The sequence below is a fragment of the Pavona decussata genome, unplaced genomic scaffold (assembly GCF_977016875.1).
Source record: "Pavona decussata unplaced genomic scaffold, jaPavDecu1.1 SCAFFOLD_389, whole genome shotgun sequence".
NCBI classification, from domain to species: Eukaryota; Metazoa; Cnidaria; class Anthozoa; order Scleractinia; family Agariciidae; genus Pavona; species Pavona decussata.
The window spans coordinates 125001-152638 of record NW_028145761.1 but is presented as its reverse complement, the minus strand read 5'-3'; the positions used below and the strand labels follow the sequence as shown (position 1 = coordinate 152638).

Here is a 27638-nt window from a genome sequence, read left to right as displayed (position 1 = left end):
TATTTCCAAGAATGAAATGAACATTCGAATTTCTCTTTGTAATGTCCGACGTGTGAATGGAATGTTGGTCATTTCTCTGGAAATCGTTCCAAAAAAAGACGCATTAACTGAAAAAAGGATTCTGAAATTCATAGCCTTATACTGTCAATAAGCTAGGGAAATTTTTACGGGAACTCTGAAATCTCGTTGGCGATTTTCAAAACGGACATGTAAATTTCAAAATCCGTTCAGATTTCAAAAATATCGTTCACGCGTGACCTGGGTTGACTGTAATTGCCTCCACATCTGGGAACACGTACTACCATCAGTGATATGTGAGCTTGATCAGATGCATATCAGCTATCAAACTTCTCAAAGCAATGGTATTTTCCTAGTTCATGAAAGGGTTAAAACTACAAAAACGCTGAGAGACAACACTGCAACTATTCCACGTGGGCTTTGGTACGTTGTTATACCATGATATTATTTGCAGTTGAAATAATAAGCTCTTTGTTAGCTTCAAGCTCAAGGCACCGAAAAGAAAAAAAAACTATTCAGTAGGTTGCCTTAGCTGGTCTTATAGTAGTTTCCACTTAAAAACCGACCTTAAAAGTGCAAAGATACCTATAGCGCAAGCAAATTATTTTCAATCAAAATTCCAGTATTAGATTTTCTTGGCTCTCGGCCTTCTTGGGGGTTGAAGTATTATAGTTAAAGTAACCTATTTTTACACTCTTGGACACAACTAAACTCTGTGATCATCTATTAAATGTAATAACCGGGAGTGTGTTTTTTTTTTACGTATTTTAGACTTGAATAATTTGCTGAAAGCAAATTAATTAAATTAGAAAAATGTTACTGTACTGATCGGTCCCATGATAAGAAAAAAAAAACGTACTTATGGTCTTGATTAGTTAAAAAAAAATCATCCTAATATATAAAAACAAAACGTAAACTGTAGGGTTTGCTGAAAATAGAACAGCCCCAATTTTTCTCTAGTCACTACCACAGAAGCCGAGCTGGCAGTAAGGTGTGCCACTGAGGTAATAAACGTAGAAAGAACCGCAGTTCCTCACTTGGATGGGAGTTGAATAGGAGCAGCATCCACCAGTCCAGTGAAAACACACCGTTCTGTTAACTTGACCATCAGCAACATTAGGGTGCCCTCCTGTTAACCATCCTGTTGCAAAAGTGTGACACCTATCAGTGGGTGGGCATGAAGAAGCCATTCGTTTTCCTGCAGCTCCCTCAAACCGATACCACCCAGACAGTCCAGCGTCACAATAAGGGTGCAATGATGAAGTGATGTAAGTTATCTTTCTGTCACCACTGTTCAAACTGTAATAGTTCTGGCATTCTGAAGAGAAACAGTGACAAAAGTAATACAGCGATAATCATCGCAAATCAGACTAAAGCAAGTTTCAATAGACCATTTCCGAGTTGCTTTGAAACTCAGCATGAAAGCGAGGCTAAGCGTGAAGTTTTAAAGTTTTTGTTATGAAAATTAGTTTTCATTCATAGGCAAAGAAACTAATTCTCATATGAAAAGTTTTACACTTAGCCTCGCTTTCATAGTTAGGTTCATAGCAACTCGGAAATGACCTATTCGCTGTCTTATCCCAGATCCTTATTTCTAAGCATTAAAATTATTATGATTATTATAGTCATAATTTAAAATAATTTCAACAACATCATTCCAGCTCGTAATGCATTACGCTGCTAGGGAATACAGGGGCGTAGCTACCATACACGCACATCCGCACGCACGTACACTTGATAGCCTACAAACTGAAAATTAAGATAACGTACAATAAATAAGACAAAATAAGAAATAAATCTTGAGATTAAAAAAAAATGTTTCACTGCAGTTTGCTGAATCTAGCAAGACAAAGTTTTCAATCCTGGGTTTTCAAATAGTAATATGTGGCCAATCCTTAAGCCTGGTTTTCACTGGGGACGTAAGCACAGGGGCAAGCACAAGAAAATGAGAATATTATCCTTGTGTCTGTGCTAGCGCTTGTGCTTATGCTTGCGTCGAGGTCGTTTTCACGGTGAAATAAGCATTCTTATGCTTGCGCTTGCACTTGCGTCCGTGCTTGCATCGCTATAGCCTGCGTAGCAGTCCTTTCCGTTTCCTTCAAGCCAAGCGGAGTAAGCGCGCGAGGGCATTGCGAAAAAAGGAGCAAAAAAGTAGGAGCGGAGGGGTGGGGGAGGGGGGAGAGAGAACGCCTACCGCTGAGCCCAGACATTTTAACAAACGCCTCCAAATGGCTTCGCTCCCTCGGGGCCTACACTGGCACGTCAAATGTCACATGAGAACCAATCATTTTTAACTTCTGGTAAATCTCAGCGACAATAGAATCGCAGCGGGTGACTTGTTTACTTCAAGTTGCAGTATTTTTGATGATTTCCTCTCGAACAAAGCGTAGATAAAAATACCCAAGACAAATTTTACTAATGTTTTAAAATATCAACTCATTTGCTTACAGCTGGAATTACAGACAGAATGAGCTTGTCCCACATGGCTAAATACCTCCTTGCGTTTCCAGGATAAAATTGTATTTCGCGTAGCGTGAAATACAAAGTCGTTCTAAATATATATTAAAAACGTCCTTTTCAGACCGTGGTTACAACTGGTCAATCTTTTTATGATTACAGGGTTGCGATACAAATTTCTTTGTTCGTATGCGAAACAAACATTTAGACCAGCCAATTTTGCTTCCGTGTCTTTGTCGTGTCTTTGAAACCGCCGACAGCCAGAACAAATTTTCTTAAATTTGTAAAACTTCCGGCGGGATTTCGAAAAACGAATGACACCATGTTTGTTGAGACGACAATACCTACCAACAAACCAAAGCATCATTTTGAGCGAGACCGAGGATTCCTAATTTTGCTTGATATTAATGGACATTCGCTCTTAAAGCAGTCCTTTGCTCCGGTTTCAACTAAAGTTACGTATCTCCCTGCGAAAGTAGTTTAGTCGTTTTCAAAGCAAAGCAAGGTCGAAATCGAAAGGACACTCGAGAGAGTTCTTTTTTCCGCCTGGGCCAGTATTTTCATCTTTGATAAACGGTTAACCGGATGTCGTTTTGGTCTACGAGTTTGATTGATAGACGATTGACCAGTGGTAATACGTCATTGCCTCCCGTTCGCTGACGAACGGCGTTCGGTGCCTGGGCTCAGCGGCAGGCGTCCCCTTTTCCTTTCCCTTAAACCTCTTGTGAACAAGTTATAGAACTCAGTGTTACATTCTTCATTTGCCTTTAGTTATCACTTAAAAATGAACTAAGACTTCTGGGGTACTACCTATTGCACATCATGTTCTTTTTGCTTAGTAGCATCCAGAGTGTCAATCATGTGTACCTTTGTTAAAAAATTAGAGGATGCGTTCAAAATACAACTAGCAAAGTACACGAATTTTTCAAGAGGAAGGCTCTCGCCCGTTTTTGTAAGAAATAATATAAATGGAGCACAACAAAGTACTTTCTCTCCACTGCACATTCAGATTATCCCAAACCATCTTTATGCTTCGCTAAATTGCAGCCAAAAAAAGGACGATAATTATCACAAGAGAATAGTGCAAATGAGCTTAAAGGAGTTGAAAATATGGGGCAACTGTTATAGCCCTGCTTGTCTAAATCCCAGTTGTTTTTCAAGCAATGAAAGTAAAGGTTACTAGACGGCTGAAAGCCTGAAGTAAGCCATTTTGTTTTCAGGATATGATGAATGAAAGGAACTTGCAAGCGATTTGTTTTAAGGCACTCATTAAGAACACGATTTCTTGCCTAAAAATGCACTGTCTCTAGTGTATTTGAATGCTACATTTTATTTTGAGATGATTAATATCATATAAAGGAGAATATCAACCCGTTCTGTACAATTCGACTGATACACTTGTAATAATTATTACAAGTGTATCAGCCGAATTGCAAAGAACGGGTTAATATTGTTGTCTGCGTGATTAATCATGTCGCAATAAACTGTAGCAATCAAATGAACAGGAGACATTGGGCGCTTTCCATTCGACCAAAAATTCCGGAATGAAATTTCGAGTATTCCATGTGACGAATGGAACAGTATTTTCCGGTTGGTTTGAACCAAGCCGTCCCAGTCCATCACGTACCAATTTTCGCGCGAAAATACCAAATAAACAGGGGAATCAAAAAAATGGCGGACTCTTTGTCTATTTTACTTGCTTTTAGAGTTGCTCGACGACTATGGAGTTGAAATGAGCGAAGTATTGGACGAGGACGACGGCATAACGCTGTTCAGTGTGGGTAGCTCCTAATTGCGTAGGAATTTAAACCGAGTCCGCGGCTACTTTGTACTTTGAGGGCACGATACCTCTCTATTTTCCTGACGAGTTTCAGACATTGCTCGTAGCTTATATGCATTTTCACACTACTTACGAAAGTTTGCCGTGGCTCCGGTGCAAAAGTGGTGCAAAAGAACATTCAAGTCATCTGTCGCATAATAACAAACGGAACACTGATATTGAGCAGAAGAATTGGAAGCCATGTTGAGTTCGATTTCCGGACTCTGAGAAACTGGGCGCGAGCAGGAATGGTCGAATGGAACGGAATTTTCCGGTTATTCCGATTTTCCGGAATTTTAGGCCAACCTCGCGAGGTACACCCAAAATTTCGGAATGAAATTCCGGAAAATGTCTGTTCCATTCGCTCCCAAACCCGGAATTTCCGGAATTTTTGGTCGAATGGAAAGCGCCCATTGCCTTCATAATGTGAATTTTTTTCAAGCAAGAAATTGTGTTCTTAATGAGGTCCTTCAAACAAAACCCTAGTAATTTACTTTCATTCATCATAGCCTGAAATAACTGGCTAAGTTTAGCCTTTCAGTCCGCCTAGTAAGGTCAGATTCATTCCTTGAAAAACAACCGTGATTTAGACAAGCAGGGCTATAAAAGTTTTCTCATGTTTTCAACTTCTTTGAGCTCATTTGGATTATACTCTTGTAATAATTATTACAAGTGTATCAGCCGAATTGCAAAGAACGGGTTGATATTCTTGTCTGCGTGATTAATCATGTCGCAATAAACTGTAGCAATCAAATGAACAGGAGACATTGCCTTCATAATGTGAATTATTAAGCAAGAAATCGTGTTCTTAAAGGGACACAGTCACCTTTGTGACCGCGCTGACCTGGACGCTAGTTTTTGTCAATTTTGAAAAGCGTCCACCTCAACCCGAAATCAAAAGTACGCGTCGGCATCTAGAAATCCGCTTCAACCTTCCCAGTGTTTTATTGCATTTTCAATCTTTTACTGGAAACCTGTTTCTGAGTATGCTTTTGCTCATCCTATGATATTATTTTATCATATTTGGCTAAAAACAGTATGGATCGCGTCTCCAACGGAACATGAAAAGAAGAGGTGGGAAACGTGAAGGCGCCGGGCAGGAGAAATCGCCTGCGTTGACTAAAATAACGAGAGAAATCAATCGAAAACATTGGAGAACAAATCACCATTATATATATATATATATTTGGAAAATTAAATTTTCTCATCCTGGCGAAAGGTTCGTCCGGTGGGGATCTTCGTAAACGATTCGAACTACGCGCCATGGCTGCTTGGTTTGGAGCTCAGACGAAGACAAGCTTCGGTACACAGTCGATTATCTCCTCGACAAGGAAAACCTCCAGTAGAACCTTGTTTTCTACGATCAAGCAACCGTTCTTGCAACGACATGGGTTTGGTACCTAAATTTAGATAACGGAGAAGTTGTAGAAATGAAATTATAAAAGCAAAATATGTGATTGAAAGCAGAAATAAAGCTTACCGGTAGTTTCGCTACAAAGTCGTTTCGCTACACTGCAGCTCAGTCGATTCGCTACGTTTTAAATTGACATATTCTCTAATATTTGAACTCAATTTTCTTCTCATGAAACACTGTGAAACGTAGAAACATATTTTTCACACGACCGGATACCGAAATAAACGAGTAAATGATTCTTCGACTTCAGAGGTATTCGTTGACGTTTGACTTTCCCTGGACAAGTCAGTCAGTAAATTCTTCATGGTATCAAGAAAATGAGTGTTCTAAAATGACATTAGGTCTATAATGGTCTATAATCACTATAATAATATTGACTGGCGAATACTTCGATTCGACAAGGTTTGTTTACATTTTTCAAAGGATGCACTTCTAAGCGCGAGACTTGTGATGAAGTGTGATATGCAAATCAGCTAAGAAATGGTATCCAATGCGCATGTGCACCAGGTGACTGTGTCCCTTTAATGAGGTCCTTCAAACAAAACCCTTGTAATTTACTTTCATTCATCATAGCCTGAAATAACTGGCTAAGTTTAGGCTTTCAGTCCGCCTAGTAAGATCAGATTCATTGTTTGAAAAACAACCGTGATTTAGACAAGCAGGGCTATAAAAGTTTTCTCATGTTTTCAACTTCTTTGAGCTCATTTGGATTATACCCTTGTAATATATACCTGGATTTTTGAAAACATGGCTCCAGAAATATTGCCTTGTGTTAGTTTATCCTGTGAGATTTTATTTATTTATTTATTGTTTTTTTTTTTTCATTGTTCTTTTGATTCTAAGTCAATAAGAAGAATGTATAAAGGGTAATTAGCAGATATTTATAAAATCAAAATATCCCCCCTCCTTCCCTCCCTCCCTCCCTGTTTTGTTAACCTAGCGCCACTCTCTCTCAAACGTCTTTTAACGGCACAACGATTTGGCTTTGAATTCGACGCGCGCTCAGATTTCAGAAGTAAGTCATTAGACCTAGCGTTTTGTTTGGCTTCCTGAAGCAAAGTTTTCCTGAGGACATCATTAAGTCTAGTGAGGGAAGAAGTCTTCCGAGTGCAGCGTCCTGCCTCGTCTAATATGCTCCCTATTTAGTTCTCTTTTGAGCTGAACGGGTAACTTTCAGTTACTTGGGCGTAAACTGTAAAGGATAGCATATTGTGTGCTTTGCTTGAGGAGGTGACAGTCTTTGGCTATAAAAAGTAGGTCTTAGGAATGATTTCTATTCGGACAACGTGAAATTTCCGCGAAGTAAAGTAAACTTCACAGCTAAATCAATAAAAAGCGCGTTTCAATTTTTCTTTTTAAAGAGTCAAATTTCAATTCACAATTGAATTGTAACGCGATTTTTTGAATGAAATCTTTTAGAATTTGCATTTTTTACCAAGTTCCTTTCTCCTTTGACCCCATACCCCCTCCACACCCCCCAAAAACTAAATAAAAAAGAATAATAGCAAAAATAGGAGAACAAACCAAAAAGAAAAGAAAAAGAATCGACCTATAATTGTTAAGTGCTTTCCAGTAAGCTGAAAATGCGACGTTCCATGGTTGTAGAGACATACGATTTCGTACACTTTCCTTAGAATTTAAAGCCTTGTCACCATAAACCTGGTATTTCTTATTTTGTATTGATTTGTTCTTGTTTACTTCATTGTCACAACGTATATTATATGGTCTGACATTAATATTCGTCATCATTAACTTATCGACTTGCAGGAGAATCATAACGCCACACGCTTAATACACCGTAGCACGTACGTTTGCCAGACATAACGGAGCTGAAATCAAAAAGGAATAATTACCTGACACAAGATTGCACGGAGTCCTTCCATCTCCAGTGTAAGGATGATCACAAGAACAATTGTACGATCCTACAGTGTTTGTACAAGTACCTCGGGAACTACGACAGCTGTGCAAGCCACTAGCACACTCGTCGATATCTGTAAGAAAATATCACTAATAAACGGCGTCGTGTTTTTTTTTTTATGCAGGCTTGCTTAAGGCCCTTTTGTCGTCAACTTCTCGTCTTGAAAAAGTCTAACTTGTCTTTAATTAATTTTCCAATACTGATATCCTGGAAGCTTAGAAATGTTGGGTTACTGGAAATGTAAATAATACTCCCCATCCAATAAAAAATACTATAAATAACTCACCAGTACATGTTTTTCCATCGCCCGAATACCCAGAATTACATGTACACGTGTACGACCCGTCGGTATTATTGCACATAGCGTTAACATCACAGTTGTGAGAGTTGGTAGAACACTCGTCTGTATCTACGAAAGTGTAATGGGAGAAAGAGAGAAAATATCAGTGCTTAATCATGGATGTATTTGGAATCAGCCTTGAGATGCAATCTTGCATCTCTTTATGATATGGTTCTAAAATCCCTCTGTCCCTTCTTGTCTTGTATTGTCTCATTATAGCGGCTACTGTTGGCCCCGTCGCCTTTTGTGTTCGTTGTTCTTGTTACTGCAACACTACGTGATGTACAAAAGGTTGTTGATTTTTAAAATGATCCCTGTTAAATTCAAGGTTTTCTGAGCTAATAAAACATTTGTTACTGTACATTGTTTTTATGCAGCCTATTGTCTTCAGGCTATTTTAGTAGATTATTTCCTGCTTTCCGAAGATATAATTGACAGTTTACTATGGGAAGGATTTCCAATCCTTTAACCTTGGCCAAGACCTCCCTGAAGGTTAAGGTTAGGAAGGGCAATTTTATAATTAATTACCCTTTAAACTGATTGTAGTAGCCCCAGCTGTGCTTCGGTGATCAGATAAACACATTTTATTTGATTGTTTCAATATACAGAATTGAACGAGACAAAATCTGCAACTTCGCAATATTGGCAAGATAATCCGATTCTTAACAATAATCAAACTTTCTCCTTGACTAGTTTCCATCTGACACCTGTATTAAAAGTTAACGGGGCTCGCAGCAGTTTTTCTGGACTTAGGATGGAAGTTTTGAAATTACAAACTCGCATAACTTCGATCTCCTTCATACTACAGATGTAAAATTTACACAAATATATACTCCTGATTCTCGAGTCTTCCGTTGTAAATTTTATGTTTTGCACGACTTCACGTTATGACCAATATTCAAGGCACGTGCATAGCAGTGAAAAAAGACCCGGACAAACGAAAAGAGAATCATTTCGAGATAACTGACAATGTTTAATATCGTTGCTATAGTTATAGGTGTTGCTTGGAAACCGATGAAAAAAATAACTTGGATCATATCTTGAAACAATAAAGTAGTATGAAGGAGATCGAAGTTTATCTTCTATGCGAAATTTCAAAACTTCCACTCTAAGTCCAGAAAAACTGCTGCCGACTTCACGTTATGGCAAATATTCAAAGCACGTGCATAGCAGTGAGAAAAGACCCGGATAAACGAAAAGAGAATCATTTCGAGATAACTGACAATGTTTAATATCGTTGCTATAGTTATAGGTGTAGTATGAAGGAGATCGAAGTTTATCTTCTATGCGAAATTGTAATTTCAAAACTTCCACTCTAAGTCCAGAAAAACGGCTGCCAGCCTAATTAATTTTTAGCTTGTATTCCTAAATATCATTTTCGCACCCGTTAAGATAGTTTCAGTCCGTCTTTTGGAGTAAGCCACAAATGAATTAAAAAAAAAAAAGACACTTACTGGTACATATTTGTCCATCGCCCGAATATCCAGAATAACATACACATCTGTAGGATCCGTCGGTATTTCTACACGAAGCATTCGCACCGCAGCTGTAAGCGTTGCTGAAACACTCGTCTATATCTACGAAAGTGTAATGAGAGCAAACTTTCCATATAGAAAACTATCGTATGTTGCATCAGCCAAGTTCTTTTATTTTTATACCAGAAAGCTTTTAAAAGCCCTCGGTTTTGCTCTCCTTTCTTTCTCTCTCTTTTTCTTTCTTCTTCTTCTTCTTCTTCTTTTTTTTTGTTTTTTTTGTTTTTTTTTGTTGCGCTTGCTGTTACAGTAAGGCGACAAATTAAGACACCCAGCACAAACAACAAAAAACAAAAACAAAAAAACTGCTTTAAGTTCTGGTGATCCAACTGTTACTTTTAAACAACATGATCTGATATACAATTTACTGTATTAAATAATTAATATACTACAATCTAATATTACAATAATGTGCTTTCTAACTATGTAACTTCCGCGCTATTACCGCACATCGTTTTTTTTTATATGATTTTCCTCGTGCTCGCCATCATAACTTAGTTACCATTATCCTCAGTCCTGTCTTCGTTATTTAAGCGTCGTTTTCATCGCCTCGGTAAAAGTGTTATCAGCATTATCATTTCCATGCAGACGAGAACAAGAATTGTATTTCATACTGAGTGATTTGAGTAAACAGTATTAATGTATTACCATTGCAAATCTTGCCATTTCCCGTATATCCCGATTTACAGACACAGGTGTATGAGCCCTCGGTGTTTTGACAAGCAGCATTGGGGTCACAGTCAAATGAGTTTGTAGTACATTCATCAAGGTCTGGAAAGATACAACACAGACATTAAGCCCAATTCGACTGTTGACGTTTAATTTTTTTTTTCTAATATTTGTGCAAGCGACAGGAAATCTCTCGATTTTTTCAAAATTTACAAGGAAATAAAATTAGCATGGCAGGCCAGGCACCAATGATTTTTCTTGTCATGGTAACCAATTTTGATCACTGAATTTAATGTTACCAGTGTCAAACAATTTAACAAAAGGCATGTTTTCGGGAAATTAATAGTAAAATATGGACTTTCGTACAGTAAATTTCATGTTCTTGTATTATGTTTGTGGTTTTGTCTTTTTTTCTATTCGTCCGTTTTTAAGGTTTTCCTAACACTAAGAAAACTAATATGGTCAACAGTTTGAAAACGTGACATAGTTGTTGCGTCATATGACATGGTTACGTCCATTGCGTATATCAAAGTGACATCTGCACGTACCGTCTATCCTGGATATAAATAAAAAGCCTCCATCTCACTTTGTTGTAGTTTTTATACTTGCGTAAAAATTTCTTTCAAATTAAAACGACCGGATGTTGATCCAACTTCCGACCAAAGCGCGCGAAACTTAATGATCACATGACACGCGCAGCTCTATGGAAACGGAGTTGAATGAAAAATCGAGAGCGAAGAAGATCTGACACAGTCGGATATCTCAAATTCATGCAACGTTTAAATGTACGAGTTACCAGCAAGTGCTTTTGAAGTTCCAGCTCATCGACAAGCGTAATAGTTGAGCACATTTGAGCAAATGTGCGGGCGAAGGAAGGGATCAAGGACAGCCTTTTTTTTTTTTACGCTGAACTGAGTTCCTCGCAGACGTTTTAAAACACTTAAGGCAAGTCAAAGTGTACGAGGTAAAACCTCACTAAGACAAGCATCCAGTGCAAGGTTTTAAACTTCAAACTTATCGAGAAGCGTAAGAGCTATGCACTTTTGTGCAAATGTTCTGCTGAGTAGTGCCGAGCGACGGAAACGAACATTATGGCCGCCGCTCGTACGGATTTCAAAGATAGGCTTTTGTAACTGGAGTCCTCGTAAATGCGTAGAAACATAAAGGCAGGTATATATTAAGCTCTTCTTGAGAAATTTGTTCGATCGATCTTAACCTTTTACCGCCAGGATTAGCAAACCATCCTGAAATTTTTGAAGGTAACCGGTTGTTATTGTTGTTGTTCCTAAGGTTATGTGATCTAAATCGTAAAATCGTGCAATTTTTCTGATTTTAAAGGAATCTTCAGAGATACGTACCATTAAATAGTGTCATATCGAACTTTGTGGCTTTTATTGTTGTTATATTGAGATGGCATTTTTTGGTATTTCTTCCTTTTTTTTTTTTTTTTTTTTTCTACATTTTCCCGAAGAAACTATCGCTTCCCGCCGAAAAAAAATTTTGCTTAGCGACACCTGGTTCAATCGTTTTCGATATAAGGTCAAACTACGGTATATGAGCTGATGACTGGGATTTAGTGAGCCAATCAGATCGCTAGAAATGCAATATCCGAGGCTGAGAATTTAATAATGTATTATCATTCGTTCATACATAATGAGACTTCACCTGTATAGATTGGATTTAGATCACGGAGGTTATATTATTTTCACAAAATCACCTAAAAGGAGTGACGCCTACTAAAGAGACGATTTTTAGAGAAAATGTACGCTAAATCAGTTCATAAAGGCTGGGATGGAATATGCGGCTACACTCTCCTCTAACGATATCAACAAGTCATTTTCCGGCAACGTTGTATATGAGGTGGGCATATCTACAACAAGTCAACGTATAAAAGCAAGATATAACGTACTATGCGAAAATATGGTTCACCGGCGAGGATTCGAACCCTGGTCTCCTGTGTTCAAGGCAGACGTAATAGCCACTACACTACAGGCGAATGTACAGTGACAGCGGACGAAATAGCACATCTTATTCTTATTACATCATTAAGATCACGGGGTCACTAACTCAACATCACCTGAATATTCCAATTAATATACAACATGAAACAAAGACAGCAGGGAATATTCATAGTGATGTTATAAGAATGTGTGCTATTTCGTCCGCTGTCACTGTAGGTTCGCCTGTAGTGTAGTGGTTATCACGTCTGCCTTGAACGCAGGAGACCGGGCTTCGAATCCTCGGCGGTGAACCATATTTTCGCATATAGTATGTTATATCTTGCTTTAACACGTTGACTTGTTTTGTTCCTTTGATATGACAGGTCATTATAGTGATCCTATGTGGAAATATGGCTACAGTAGGGATATTAGTATGAATATTCCCTGCTGTATTTGTTTCATATCTACTGCACTCTACCTGTAAAGCAAGTAAAGTTGTTGCAATTATCGCATGACACATCGTTCCAAGTATAACCATGCTTGGCACCCAAAGTATGCACACAGTCTTCATTTCTCCAGTTGTTTGGTTGTCTCGGCGCCCAGAACCTAAAGTTGCTCACTTCTTTATTGGTCCAAACAAACGATCCATCAACACTTCTATCATTGAGGCCAATCCAACTTCGTTCGCCGTTATTGCGACGCTGGATGTAGACATTTTCCTCTTGATTGTGAACGGTCACTAGATCAGAGTGCATTGTTGAACAGTTTGATTCAGCGGTCAGCCATGAGGCGCATGCACGGCTTGTGAAGTAGCAGTAACCACCAAAGTAGCTCCATCCTGGTCGGCATATGTCTGTATGAACAGAGGACATCAAAAAATATTCAGTGGTAATTTCTCCTTAAGAAATTGTTCTGTTACCAGGCAACCAATTCTGTTATGATTCAGCCGTGTTAGTCATTAACAGGCGCGTAGGAGGGGGGGTTCGAGGGGTTCGAACGAACTCCCTTTGAAGATCAATAATGGCCGAAGAAAAACTTTTAGATAAAGTTCCTGTCGTCAAAATACATCAACCAAAGAAAAATAGAGATATAAACCCGTTTTTTAGGCCTTATGTCTTATCCACAGTAAAAATAAAAATTGTCAAGAACCCTTGGAGATTTAAAATTTCAATGACGTTTCATTTTGCGGTAAAACCGCATCCGCCCGAAAAAGCCATTGATAAGCATGCTTTGCGATACGTCTTGTTCTCTAAATGCGGCATTGTTCTGAAAGGAAATTCACTTCAAACTTAATAGTTCAAGCCTTGTGAATTTCACGCGCAATTACGTACAAGTTCGCCTGAAAACATTCACTTGTGAATGTGAACGTTCCATATGCGCAATGAGAAGGTTGAAATACTACATGAGGTGTACCATGGGAGAGAGTAGGCTGCCCGCCCTGGCTCTAATGCATATCAAATATGATATGCCTGTCAATCTTGACGAGATAGTCAATTTGTTCGAAGGCCCACACCCAAGAATGATACAGTTTACTAGCTTGGTGTATGACTATCAGCAGATCGAATAGCTATCAAAACTTGACAGGGCGCGGAATGTACATTGAACTTTCTTGTTTAAGTTGAAACAATTATGCCGCCGAAATGATGTATATAGCTTAAAAAGCTGCTGTAAAAATTGTGATTTGCCTAAAATGGGTCTCAAAATGCAGGAAATGAGGTTTCTGGAAACCTACATTTTCAAAAATTTCCGGGCGAGCATGCCCCCAGACCCCCCGAGTAAGAGCGCCTCCGGCGCTCAGCAAGATTTGGGGCTCAACGAACACCAACATCGAAACCTTAGCTACGCGCCTGATTAATTACCTTGGCTAGTCAAATAATTTGATTCAGGCAAATTTTAAAGATTTACACAAACAAACGAAGTCGTCCTCCTCGGTTAATGCATAGCTTATGACGTGCTCTTTAAAGGGACGGTTGTATTATGGGTTATGGCACTGCTGGGATGCGGGTCCGGGAAGTGCGAATGCAGGGACTATAACGGCATCCGAAGTGGTGGCAAAAATGTACGTCATCTTGAATGGTGCTCAAAACTCAACTTTATATAGAAAAAAAAAAACCTCTGCAAATTAGAAATCCTGCATATTCAATGTGCAGAATGTCATCTTCTTCAATACTTTGCTGCTTCTTGATAGATTTCCGGCAGACATTTAATACACAGATGGCATTGTTGGTTAAAAGTTGCTGTCTCGGCCTCTATTAAATATATATCGTGATGATGAAAACAAATAGTTACGAGATTTAACCAAAATAGTGCTAATAAAGAAACATCTACGGAAAGCCTTGAAAAAAATCAGAGAACACCCTAACAGAACTCAACCCCTCCCCCCCCCCCCCCCCCCTCGCACTCAATACTGTTCTGAAACAAGAGTAATAAAATATACATATTTACATTGGTTGGGCCAATTTGGTTTAGGTTTTACTTCTTTATTAATCTGTATATTTGTACATTGCTCATTTCCATTGATTTCTTCAGTGAGCAATTATTCGTCTTCTTTCGTGAAATGATTGATTACTTGTAAGTAAAACAAACAAACAAACAAAAAAAGTATTTTGTACTCTTACCTGACAGGACAGTGTATGATATGGAGAGCGGGTCATACTTTGACACATACAATTCCTTAACACATACTCGAGCTCCTGTGGTGTTGATATACTGTAAAATAAGACAAAATCATATGAAATGTTGCATGCTTTTCTTGTTTGTTCCCTAGACTTCGCCTTTTTTATCACAACTTTGTACCTGCGTAATTTGTGCGACTAAAACTTACAGATTTATGATCGTTCGTAATTGAGCGAGTAACAGAAAATTGTCTAAAATATAATTGGTGCCACGGATGCAGTTTAAACAAACGAAAAAAACAAATAACGTTATTTAGAGAGGTAGACCCGAGCTCTTTGAATGGTACATTATTTATATAGTTCACTCACAGATTGCTATACTGTTTTTCAGCCAGAGTTACTTTTGTATTTCAAAAAGTGTCTCATTGAGTTTATGACCTCGATCGAATCTTTATCTACCATGCCACGTGAGCATTCGTACACTGTTAAAAAAACGATAATTAAAATTTATAGTAATGGCCCTTCTATTGGATTGCCTATTGGTGTCCGGACGCTGCAACAAAGACCGCTACAAAAGCTTGAAATGTTGATTATCATCAAAGCCTAGAAAACTCATGTCACGTTGTAAAATGTGTTCATGAATCATAAAACTCCATGGTAAATTCTCTCCATTTTCAAATGGATTTCTAACAGTTGGTGATATCTCTAACAGGTGAGGTGAACATATTTAGTATAGATTGAGGCGGCTGACCTACCTCCACCCAAGCTGTTATGGAATTGTGCATAGGATCTTGATTTCCACCACTTGAGGAATGGTTTGATGAAACGAAAACGCTCGGAGCATTTTGATATACTTTAGTGAAGTGTATGTCCTATGAAAAAGTCGTAGTGGTTAGAACAGGATTACATTCACTCTCAAACTACTCAATATAATTTACTTTGAAGTTGGCGATCCTGCAGATGTCAAGGATACGTCCAAAAAGGAAGACATACTCTTTTCTCTCCAGCAAAACTTTGCAGTTTAAACTAAAAACGAAGTGCACTGACCTTGCAGAAGGCATTGTTCAAATCAGCAGGAGGAGGCTGAGAGTTTGCAAAATAAACTGAACTGTGTTCCGAGAAGAGAGGCTTGTGAAGAGAGGAAAACGCCAACCAGCTCTAGAGAAAATAAATGAACAAAAATCTAATGAAGAGTAGGTAACACTATCATGTCACTGGGCGCATGACTTAACCATATACAGCGGCAGTTAGAGTTAAGGCTGACTTGATGTTAGACTTCAGAGAAGTAGACCATGCCCGATTTGGTTTTCTAAATGGTGTATGTAGAAATGGGAGAATCCAACAATAGTTTTTAAATATTTTTACGCCGCATCACGTAGATATAATATTTTCCATTTAAAATGATGGATGAAAAGTTTTGAAACACCCATATAGAGTTATTAACCGATAACTCAGTTTTTTACATGTATTCGATGCGCTTCACCTTATTCAAGTGTAAATATTGTGTTCTTAAAAGGGATTTTTCAGGTAATCTTATGAAAACTCAATAAAGAAGACCTTTCACTGAAACCAATTTCTTCCTTACCCTCTGTGCAGTCCCTGAGGATGCCGCATGTGGCACACATGAATTGGGTTAAATCAAAACAACAGGGCAAAACAACAGACATTTGTATGCACTTACAACGTAAATATCTTCATGAGAGCCTGCGTAATTTTGCAGCTCCCTCAGACATATTTTCAGTGAAGATTGGGAGAGGTCCTCCAACCAAACACTGGCAGCATCCCTTTTTAGCCCAGCATGGTGGTGTGCCGCGGTAACAAAAACTGAAGGTGTCTTTGAAAACTCACCCTTTAGATTAATGTAAATAAAAAAAAGTTAGAATAATAACTATGCGGCTTAGTTATACCGATGCTACCTTAACGCAAAAGACGTTTATAGTTTTTAGTGCATCGTTTAAAGCATCGTATGAATATAAAGAATGGATCACGCTGGGGTTTTTTATAAGTCAAATTCGGCCAAGAAGTTTCTTCTTCTTAGGGTTTTGTTGTACGAACCTCAATTTTTGCAGCCGAACAAAACAACAGTTTCTCTACAACTTGGCCGATTCGGATTTTTGAATTTTATTTTTTTTAACGGTAAAATGACGTCATCAATTTGGCGCGAAAATTATTTTTAGAGCTTCGACATGGTCAATCACATTTTTTTAAATACACATACCTTAAGGATTACAAAACTGAAAAAAGATTTGAAATATCTAAACTGAATCAAAAGTTTTGGGCTTCTGAAGTGTGAATTTTCCGCCATTTTGTTACTAAAAATAGCCTTAAATTGAACACTTAACTTCCCATAACTCTTGACTCCAATGAGGTAGTCCAAAAATTTTTCCAGATTTGTTATTCTCTTTTCATGCTGTTTGTTATGTGAGGAACAACTGTGCCGTAGCTCCAAAAAAAAAATTCCCGCCGAATTGATAACGTCATTTTACTGTTGGAAAAACGAAATTCAAAAATCCGAATTGGACAAGTTGAAGGGAACCGCATTGTTTTGTCTGGTTGCAAAGTTTGAGGTTGCTACCACAAAACCCTAAAGAGGAGAAACTTTTTGGCCACATTTGACTAAAAAAATACCCAGCGTGGATGTAATTCCGAGAAAATGCAAAAGGTAGAATAATTACGAATTATGCAGCTTAATTAAACCGATGCTACCTTAACGCAAAATAACTTTATAGTTTTTAGTGCATCGTATGAATATAATTTCCGAGTAAACGCATTGTGTCAATGATACGGACAACAAATTTAAGGAAACGTTGGTATATTATATTTCGATATGATACCATATCATCTTCAGACTAAGGTGACAACAAGTAGCTATGATTTAAATACTGAAAGATGGTAAACTAGCAATTGAAAACATGCGCATGAAAATACAAAACAAGACGTTAATGTCAGGAGAATAGGCATAGTTCTCTGCTAGCTTTGAAACCATTGTTCAAAGATGGTGCTGAACGCTTGATATGGTAGGCTTCTTTGTATAGTAGTAAATTCCAATTATTCAGAAATCCAAATTAGCCCATCGAAGATGGTTGCCACTGAAAATCATGACAAAATTAACATATCATATGACGTCGTCAATTAACGTTGTGGACCTCAAACGACTTTCTATCCCGCAAGTGTCACTGTTGTAGCTTTAGTAAGGTGGGCGCGGAATCCGCCCAGACCCTCCCTCCGCGCACTGAAAACAAAGAAAAGTCAGTTCTAGATATGGTTAAATGCGCACTTCTGTGCTGAGGAAAAAACTTCAAAACAGCTACCTCCCACCCTTTCCATCTCCCCATGTAAACGATTAAAAAAAAAAACTAAAGGAAACGAAACAAACAATTCCCTTACCGAGGGAAGATTCACAGTCTCACAAGTCGTCCCAGTCCACCACTGCGATATGCGCACCTCTCCACTGACACCACCAACTGGAGCTCCCTGATAACCCATCCAGTCAACGGTCACGTTAGCACTAGATTTGCGCTCGTTGAAACCGGCTGCCATTACACAGGCGGTAAATTGATGGTAATTTACGTGTTCAACCCAAGAAACTGCGACATCATGGACAAAGGACTTGTCACTGGTGTCAATGTGATTGACAGTAATCTGCACTTCAATGGGTTTGTCAGGATAGAAAATGTAAGGTTGGAAACGGATTACTTCACAATGGGAGTACCCCAGTGATGGAATGTGTGGCATGTGACGACGACCGCGTTGAAATGGAAATCCTGTTATCATGATACAAAACGTAAATCGGCTTAAGTGATTGTAAATAAATTGTTGTTGTGGTTAAAAAATATATCAGTAAAAATGACTGTCGATAATATTTAAAAATAATTGCCAGACATATAAGGACGTAATTGCTGGTTTTCCATGTAAACGCAAGTGGGACTTTTGAAATGCTTCATTGGAGGACATAATCTTTTTCCGCTACTTTAAGGTTTGAGAAAAAAGTAATTAACTAAGAATTGTATCATTTCGTCAAACTCATGCTTTGCACGCGTTCCACAATGAGTTCTTTAGTATTCGCCTTTTCGCCCGTTTTTCCCGCCATCACGTCCTTCTTTACGTCAAAAATCCGATCCCAGCCAAATCGTTAAATTTTGTTTTTGGATTTATAGAAAATTGGCAATATGAATGTTTGACCGCGTAATCCTCGTTTGCTTTTGTAATATGAAATGCTTGTCAATACATCAAGTCATGTCAAATTCTAACCTTGTATTTTCTATTATATATCCCTCGCGATGCCCGTATCTCCACCCCTCAAGAAACATAGAATAGCGTACCACCCTCCCGATTAATTGTGATGCTTCCCACTCCTTTTCGCATATCGAACACCACTCCCAAAATAAGCCAGATACCGCACACCGCCAAAACTGTTCTGGTTATCTTTGACTATAAAATAAAATGACTTCAAGTTCTTAAAGGGAACCTCTACTCCGAAAAGAGCTGGACGGTAAATTGTTGGAAGTAATGTTTAAATTTTAAATTTTAGTTTAAGAAGTAGAAATAACATTCAAGTGTGCTTAAAATTTGATATGACTTGAACTAAAATTTACAATTTAGACAGTATTTCCAACCATTTACCATTCGTTTTCGGAGTTTCTTAGCTATTTGAGGTTTATACGACTTGGAACTAGTTCACGATAACTTTTAGAGGAACTCCAGCGTTGTGAATGTGTCTAAGTGTCACATCTCTCCTCTAATTTCGTAATATTAGTGCCCCGATGCGCATCTTTTAAAGTCACCGTGTACCTTCAGAGAGAAAATTTTTGGATTTTCATTTTTTTAGATAAAAATAAACTTCCCGGTAAGTTCTTGCAAACAAAAAAAGAATTTTCGAAAAATAGTGAGTATTTGCCGAGAAATTGGGACGTAAGCGATTTCCACCGGAAGTTAAATTTTACTTTGATTGGCAACATATTGCTGCCGGTGTAACCACCCGTTGCAATATTTGCGCGAACGGTCTTTCTATAGTCTTGAATCTCTCACGTTCTCGCACTTCGAATATCCTGTATTTAGTGGAAGAACTTCTTTTGTTTGAGTACGACACTGACATAAAAGAAGACAAAAGCTTTAAGCTACACTTTAAAGTAGGTAAAGGTCTTAAAATCTTCCAGCGAAGCGAATATTTGAAGACGCACTTGTTAATGTTTCAATTCGCGAGTCCGTGAATCGCGCTTTATGACCTTCCTTTTTTTTATTTGCGGCTGAACGTTATCAGATCACTTGTGTTCGGGTGCGTAAAACTTACAAGTTTCGGCAAGCGGAAACAAAACAAAAAAGCAATTGAAAAATAACGCTAAGAATCATGTCCTATGTCTTGATCTTTTCTCACGTCGCCCGTCGCTATAAGATAACTAGTACTGTCAAGGGAAAGCCGCCGCTTTTGCTTGTAGCGTTTTCACAAAGACTTACTGTATTACGGTAATTTCCAAAGCGTTAAACGGAGTCTACTCTTTTAAACGATTCCGTTTAAACGTTTTCTTACAAGCGTCAAACGGATGCTTGTTTCCTATTTGCAGCATTAACAATTTGGGACTTTCATTCAAGAGCGAATTTTCACCCGAACTTTCGATAAGCAATTTCGAAACTTCGCTATTCTCAACAATATTTCGCTCGAATAGATTTATTCGCTGGCTTTTCGACTGAAGAGCAGCAAGAATTTTCGTTTTGACTGAGACAATACATGCGTTTACGGTGGTTCACCGATAATGCCCAGGGAGGAAGTAAGGCCATTCCCATGATGCACTGCTTCCAACTATATTATCACCGGTCGTTGCTCACGTGATCTCACATTTCGACTCAACCACAATGAATGCAGTACGCATTGTCGAGCGCTCCGACCGTCCTTTTGAAGTAAACAAGCTAGTTTATCTTCACTGTATCGATGAGAGGACCAAGAAATTTGTACCAATTACAATTTTCCTGTGTATGGAAATCTTATATGTGCTTGGGCAAGCCGCAAGTTAGTTTTCCGAGCGAGCTTGCTGTTCGACGCATTGGTTGTTTTGTGTGGAGCGCGGAGTCTGAAGGGAAACTGTCGGCTGCTCGAAGTCCAGTACTTCTGAATGTGAAATCATCCTGTTATTTCACGGTAAGTAATAATATTTCCTTTATCTTATACGTTATTTATTCGCCATTTCCCCTTACCGCCGCAGTTCGATTCGTACTGTATAAATGTCGCTTGCGTTTGTTCTACATATTCTTCAATCGTTTCACCACTAAGCTTTAATTTTAATAAAAGTTATCGCACCTATAATAATTTGCTTGTTCTCCCGACTCTTCAATAGGAATCTACTGAAAGAAAAATTTCATTTATCGTCGATTTCGACATTGTGTCTTCCACAAGCGCCCCCACAAGATTTCCTCAACCAAAATCGATGGAAGAGTTGGAAAATTCTTCGGCGGAAGATCCCCTTGCCGATTGCTGGCCGTGGCTCGAATTTACGACATGCCAGTGTAAATTTCCTGCTCTAGGAAGTGTCCTCATAAATTCAGTTAGGCCTGATATTGACAGTGTGTACGAAGACGGATCATCAGAGGACGGATCGGAGCATTCAGATAAGGAACAAGGCCGTGAAGAACACGAAGAAAATTGTGTAGCTGAGCTAGACGACGAGCAGGGTGACGAGGAAGAGGATTCAGTTCCAGTGTTTACAGAGTATGTCGGATTACGTGGCAGTTCTTGGCACGAAGACTACCAGAGCACTCTTATGAAGTGCTGAGATAAACTCTGCAGTAAAGAGGAAATTGAACTGAGAGCCCTGCCCGAACCTGATAATGTGAGGGAGAAAAATGCACTCATTATTCAAGCCAAAGTCAATGATCAGTGGGATAGGAGTGGATATATCCCAAAGGAACAAGTGCAAAAGTTTACTGTGGCTATTAGAAACAATGAAGTAAAAATTATCAAATTCAAAAACATTAAATGCCAGGCTCTAATGTCAGACGCTGCTACTCGGGTCTACGCAGCATCAGTATTAGTCACCAAGACTTGTAAATGGTTGCCTCGTGATAACCAGTATAATGATGACATTTAGGTCCTGAGTCGTGATTTACATGAGCCAGTCTAGCACGGGTACTGAGAACCTGGCTATCCGGGATGAGCAGGTTCTCATGTGCTGAGATCCCAGCAAACCAAGCCAGCCTGGTTCATGTAATCAGGCCATAAAAATATACTTTCCTCTGCCCATTGCCAGCAGTGTGGAAGTTCTTTACATTGTTAATGTAGGGTAAGGGGGACATCACATCAAACTCCCAGCAAAGTTGCACCAAGTAAAGTCAATCAATATTGGTAGTTGATCGATAAATGTGCCATCAATTACTGACGATTGGTAAAATAGATGAATCCATGTTATAAATTTATTCGCACACTGACTACGTGTACAACATGACAAATAGAATCGTAAACTATCAATGAGGATGGCACACTCCACAACGTTGCCTGTACTGGCCCTGTGTAGATTTGGATTTCCAATAACTCAGTAGGGCAGTCATGATAATACCGAGTTGGACATTTCATTCTTAGCGAATTTATTAGTGAATTTCTACTCGTCCAAAAGGATTGACACTTTCCAGGGGGGGGAACCATCAATGATCCCCATGCTCATTGTAGCCATAAATTGTTTAAAATTTTGTTTGGAATTTGTTATATTAAATTAGGAAAATGATGTCAGCTTGCAAAATTGTGAGGCAGTTTAGAAACCACCATTTTTTGTTTAAAGTAACCATTGGAGTAAAGGAAATAAACTGTCCAAACAACTCAACAGATGAACCATTTTTCTTCCACAATAGGCCATTTAGAGTTTCCATTTGCATGTGTCAAAGAGAGGCAAAGTCCAAATCCTTTGTTATGAAAATGACTCTTATTTGCAAGTGACTAAAAATCATTTTCATATGAAAGGTTTTGCACTTGCCTCGCATAAACAGGAAAAAGGCAAGTCTGTAAATTCCTGTTAATTTGTTTGATCCTCTGAATGTTCAAACATACAATTAAATATCGTATCAGAGTAAGAAATCCATAAAGATATATCATTTTCGACTGTACATAAACAGTATGTTTATTTCAACTTACACAAGATTTACACAATATCACATGGTGTCACATACAGGTCACCAGTTTGAACATTGGAGGTAACTATGGTAACCTTTCACCAGCTTGGTAAATCATGTTTAGTCTTCAATGACTGACTTAATTTCGTTTTTGTGTTAATGAGATGTTCATAGCTTACTGGCTAGTCTATTGGTATAGATGTTTCCAATAAATCTTATCCCCAAGAAATCTCCAAAAAAAGGCTGTGGAGGAGGCAGTATTAGTATAACTTGTCAGATTGATTAAATGACAGGAGGTAAATCAACGTCAAATCGATGAAATCTTTGCCTGGTTGACACTCTATCTCTTGCTGGTAAGAATGACCTTCCTGCAGTGAAAATTGAGCTGTCTTCTCTTGTGTTTCGCACAAGTCGGTGAAGCCGGTATGGATTTTTAGCAGGGTTATCATTTGCAGCATCATTAAGATTTGTACTTGTATTCGTGTAAGGAGGATTATCAGCTGTTGACCAAACTATTTTCAAATAATTCTTATATTGTCTGAAAAAAGTTATGATTATTGGTGGCTTTCGAACCAAAAGACAAGGAGGCACTCAGTTGTCAATGTGGTGGTATGATTGGACAATATTGTTGAAAATATTTCCCTATTTTTTTTTTTTTTTTTCATTATGCCATCTGCTCCAAATTTGAAAATCATTTCTAGTCTCCTCAAGTGCACATAACTTTAATTAGTTCAATTTTGGTCTTCATGTGCATACCGCTCAATTTTTCTCCATTTGAATTTGAACTCTTTCAGTGTAAAATTAGGCCTAGCCAGCTGTGGCACATGCAAAAGAGGCATTCTAGATCATCAGTTTCTGAACCATGGGGGTTCTCTTCATAGACAATCTCCACATTTTGGCAACGCCGAAACTCTTGACACTCAATGTTGGTTGTCACCTCAATCACAGTTTCACTGGAAAATCCTCTGATGCCACTGATGGGTCTAGACCAAAAAACAAGAGGAACAAAACCTTATTGTCAAGTATTTCCTCAACGAAAAAGCAGTCATGCTCAATCATAGTATTGAGGATGGTAACCATTAACTCCTCTGGCTCATGGCCACTGGAACTAAGCTAGAAATAACTTGTGTGAGAAGGTTAAAATTCATTTACTCCTTGTTCACTGCCAAATTAAATTAGAGTCCCTAATGATGCCTTGCTTATGGAAATGTGTTAATAGAACCAAGTCAAGTTTGTGTCATAAAAAACTGAAATAATTACTATTATGAAAAGTTCTAAGTTCACAATACTGAAGAGGAAATGCAATGAAAGGGAAAAATTCAAACAGTCTAAACAAATGTTTCAAGGTCTTCTTTTAGGAAACATGATTTAAGCAATTGTTTCAAATTACAAACTTGATCATCAAGAAATTGACCTGATCCATAACAAAACACAGTAATATATAAAGAATTGTACTTGTTAATCTGTTTAAAGATCAGAGTGGATTTACAGATGACAATAATAAATGGATAAGCTTCATTGTTATTAAATGTTGGTTCATGTACAGTGTCCTACCTCTGATAGAGGCCTTTCAGTCAACAGGGTTTTACTAAACGCATCACACGTACAATGTACCGTTGATCGCTTTTAGTGTTGTCGCACTTTCTATGTGATGTCTTTTCCCCGAACTGGAATCGTCCATTATCTAGAACGAAAAAGCACGAACATAAACAACATTGCTTCTCGACATTTCTCATTTCTACCGAAAACAGCTCAGGGCAGGACGAAAATTGCAATAAAACAAGAATAAACAGTCCAAATTTCGCGTCACAAAGAAAAGAAAGCGAACCGCTTGAACTACATGATGCAACAAGGCGAAGTCGCAGTGAAAGCAGTTTGCCCTTGCGACACCATTCAACAGTGAAAGTAACCATTCGCGCCATATTTTCAGGGATTTTCAGTCAATATTTGCCCCAATAAAACGTGAGTACATTAGGGTACATTTCGAATACTTTAGTTCTGTGTTCCTCAAAGCAAAGATTTAACGCTTCAATGGGCAAATGTATTCCATATATTATTGAAGAAAACGATTTTCGCATACCTTTGTGAAACGATCATAGACAAACAATGGCGTCTTCACGGCATGCTGCCCACAAACAAAGCCCTAGAAAAATAATACAGCACAATCATTATTCCTTCAATTCCTCATCAATAAGTAGTGGAAATGACAAAATACAAAAATCAGGGGAAAACTTACCGAAATCGACTTCCGTGAACAAGATAAATCCAGATGAAAAACGATGATTTTACGCGCGAACCACAACGATTTCTCTGCGTGGCATCATTGAGGCGAGCGTTTTTGACGCTAAGCATCATGGGTAGGGCCTTATTTCCTCCCTGGATAATGCCGTAGCCCTGATAATTTTACCCTCCTCAGCCACTTCTTCTTCGGCCCAACAGCTTTGCTTGATGAGGTCGGCTTCAGTTCCCATTTCGTTTTTCCCATAATCATTGCAGATTACAAAATCGACGTACTCGTACAACAAACACCGCAGATATCCAACAAAATGGTGAATGAGTTGATTACTCTGGAACGCAAGTACGTGCAAAACTGCGATTTTCACAGTAGCTTGCAAAATGATTGGCTAATTTTCCATAAAGGCGTTAGGGGGCGGTACTTGTTTGTGTACCAAGAATTTTTTTTCAAGCGCTGTTTTGTCAAATTTTAATTTTTGCTTACAGAGGACATTTTCAAGAGTTATAACTCAACAACGATTTGGCCGATTTCAGTAAAATTTGGTCGAGATGCTAGAAAAATATATAACCAACAAAAACGTGTCGGGGAATTCGATAATTCTAAAAATTCTTTCCTTAAAAGCCATTTCCGTGCGTTCACTCCGCATGGTTTTCTCGCAGTTTTGAAAATGTTTTGTAACTTTTGAACGAAATCGAATCAAGGAAAACCCCGACACGTTTTTTAAGCTTTTGGGATCCTGACCTGGAGAAAAAAAAAAACAAACTTCCAAAATATGAAAATCGCATTGAGTCGGAACTCTTGAACGATGACCTGGACTTTCAAGTTCCGACTTTACGGAAAACCTGGAAATTTATTTTCTTGGAAAAGCAATGACATATTTGAATACCCAGTTCTATAAGCCTTAATTTGATATAGGGTTTTGGGTATCTGTGATGTCACTGAGAGGCGCTGTATCCGTTTAACTGAAGCCACCCCTGAAGGTACACGGTAACCTTAAAAGAGTATAATGCTGTAGTCATTGTTAAGTAAACGTTGCTTATTATTGGTTTACATAATGTCTTTTTACCGTCAGTCTTCAAAGACGTATCTAAAATTCAACCTATATGTAACTAGTCATACCTTCACAGCTGCCAGGATGTTGAACTGTGAAGTTCAGTTGCAGCAGACACATTTCCTGTTCAAACAGGCACTTGTTGTCATAAGTAGTACCATTTGAGGAACAGATTGGTTCTTGAAATGAGGGACAGTTCTCAACACTGACACACTGAGCATCGGAAGGCCCAAAAGCCTTACAAAGACAGTGGTAATCGCACGTGACGTCTAAACATGGATCCAAGTCTAGAAATATGTGCAAAGGAAGGAATGTTACGAGAAAGTAAAACATCCGGTTGGAAGCAGTAGGAGAGCGTGTAGATTTGAAATTGGGTTTAGGAAGGATGAATATAAAACATCGCATGTATCTGGCTTGGTATTATGGCAGATATCAAAACCCGAAACGCTCAAAGGCAAAATACATTCTTTTCGACCCCCTCGACATGGAAACGTGTACAAGGGTAAATTAGTATTAGCTTCATATATGCTCTGTTTGTATCTGCAATGGTATATAAAAGAGCTTGGGAAAATATTTCAATGTATATGACATTCATTTCTAGTTTATTATGATCTGACCATGAAGCCATGCTATCCACTGTCAATAACATAGTACTTTCCCACCACTTCCTCAAAGAGACAACTTACCGATTTGGGTACACGAGCTCAACACTGTAAGTGTGGGTCGAAGAACAGATAGATTTTAATTCGTGCAATAAAATTTGTATGGTTTGCATAAAAAGATAACGTCAATGAGAATTTGTCCTGGCCTAAGACTTTGTCCTTGATTATAGCTATGATAGAATCCTGAGAAACAATTGTTGCTTGGTCTTTATTTACAACTGGTTTTACGTACCTCCAATAACCACGTAATCTACTTGGATGGCGTCTTCGTTGTTGACATCATTGATATAGTGTTTCACACAAATTTCTGTTTCCATTGTGGATGTGTGCTAAAATTGAACAGAATTGTTTCATTTTGGGGGTTAGAGATAGCAGTTATGTAAATTGTAATGAGATTTTTTATGTGCTATTCAAGCAAAAGCCACTACATTTTGGGAACTTTCCCATACAATTAACTGGCATTTGACAAAATTTAAATATCCTTGGTATTTGATTTCTCCGTAACAATCATAACCTTAAGGCTATATAGGCCGAAAGGGAAGATATTCTACCCGCGCTGACTTTGAACGTATATCACTGTCCATTGCGGACTTCAAATGATACATTTTGTTCTTGGTACTATATGTCTACCAAGTCTCTTAGTTATGTGGCCGATCGAGATGGAGCTAAGAGACTTCTGTCTTGGCAGACTATATCAATGCTAGAGTTGCATCATTTATCTTTTTTGCCACTTTAAAGTTCACATTTTTTTATATCTTAGTTGAGTTTCTTTGCTTTTTGAAAACATTATGATTGATTTTTGAGCTTGTCCACCAAAAACTACTTACTACAAGATCCAAGAAAGACCTTGTTCGAAAATTATAGTTTTGCAATAAG

At 38.3% G+C, this 27638-nt stretch overlaps 2 protein-coding genes and 1 long non-coding RNA gene across 4 annotated transcripts in view; 1 reads left to right on the top strand and 2 right to left on the bottom strand.

Annotated features, from left to right (window-relative positions):
* Positions 1 to 950: 950 nt before the first annotated feature.
* LOC146451410 (uncharacterized) overlaps positions 951 to 27638 on the bottom strand; it is a 33493-nt gene continuing 6805 nt past the window's right edge. Inside the window, exons 6-18 of one of the 2 annotated variants that reach the window (XM_085099156.1) lie at positions 26995 to 27091; positions 26169 to 26387; positions 18110 to 18486; positions 16404 to 16571; positions 15770 to 15880; positions 15478 to 15594; positions 14726 to 14816; positions 12586 to 12960; positions 10147 to 10269; positions 9421 to 9543; positions 7913 to 8035; positions 7562 to 7699; positions 951 to 1336 (exon numbers count right to left, since the gene is read on the bottom strand). In XM_085099156.1, coding sequence (XP_084955282.1) covers positions 975 to 1336; positions 7562 to 7699; positions 7913 to 8035; positions 9421 to 9543; positions 10147 to 10269; positions 12586 to 12960; positions 14726 to 14816; positions 15478 to 15594; positions 15770 to 15880; positions 16404 to 16571; positions 18110 to 18486; positions 26169 to 26387; positions 26995 to 27091 — 2424 coding nt within the window. In that variant the 3' untranslated portion in view covers positions 951 to 974. The remainder of the gene's footprint in view (positions 1337 to 7561; positions 7700 to 7912; positions 8036 to 9420; positions 9544 to 10146; positions 10270 to 12585; positions 12961 to 14725; positions 14817 to 15477; positions 15595 to 15769; positions 15881 to 16403; positions 16572 to 18109; positions 18487 to 26168; positions 26388 to 26994; positions 27092 to 27638) is intronic. The other variant, XM_085099157.1, reaches the window with a different exon arrangement.
* LOC146451412 (uncharacterized) lies at positions 20482 to 22340 on the top strand. The gene is made up of 2 exons (XM_085099152.1): positions 20482 to 20855; positions 21052 to 22340. Exons 1-2 carry the CDS (start codon positions 20649 to 20651, stop codon positions 21484 to 21486), a joined length of 642 nt encoding a protein of 213 aa, XP_084955278.1. The 5' UTR covers positions 20482 to 20648; the 3' UTR covers positions 21487 to 22340.
* LOC146451411 (uncharacterized) lies at positions 22346 to 25172 on the bottom strand. Its single transcript, XR_014860037.1, has 4 exons — positions 25050 to 25172; positions 24894 to 24956; positions 24368 to 24497; positions 22346 to 23796 (listed from the first exon to the last, which is right to left on the bottom strand). It is a non-coding gene; the product is annotated as an uncharacterized LOC146451411 (long non-coding RNA).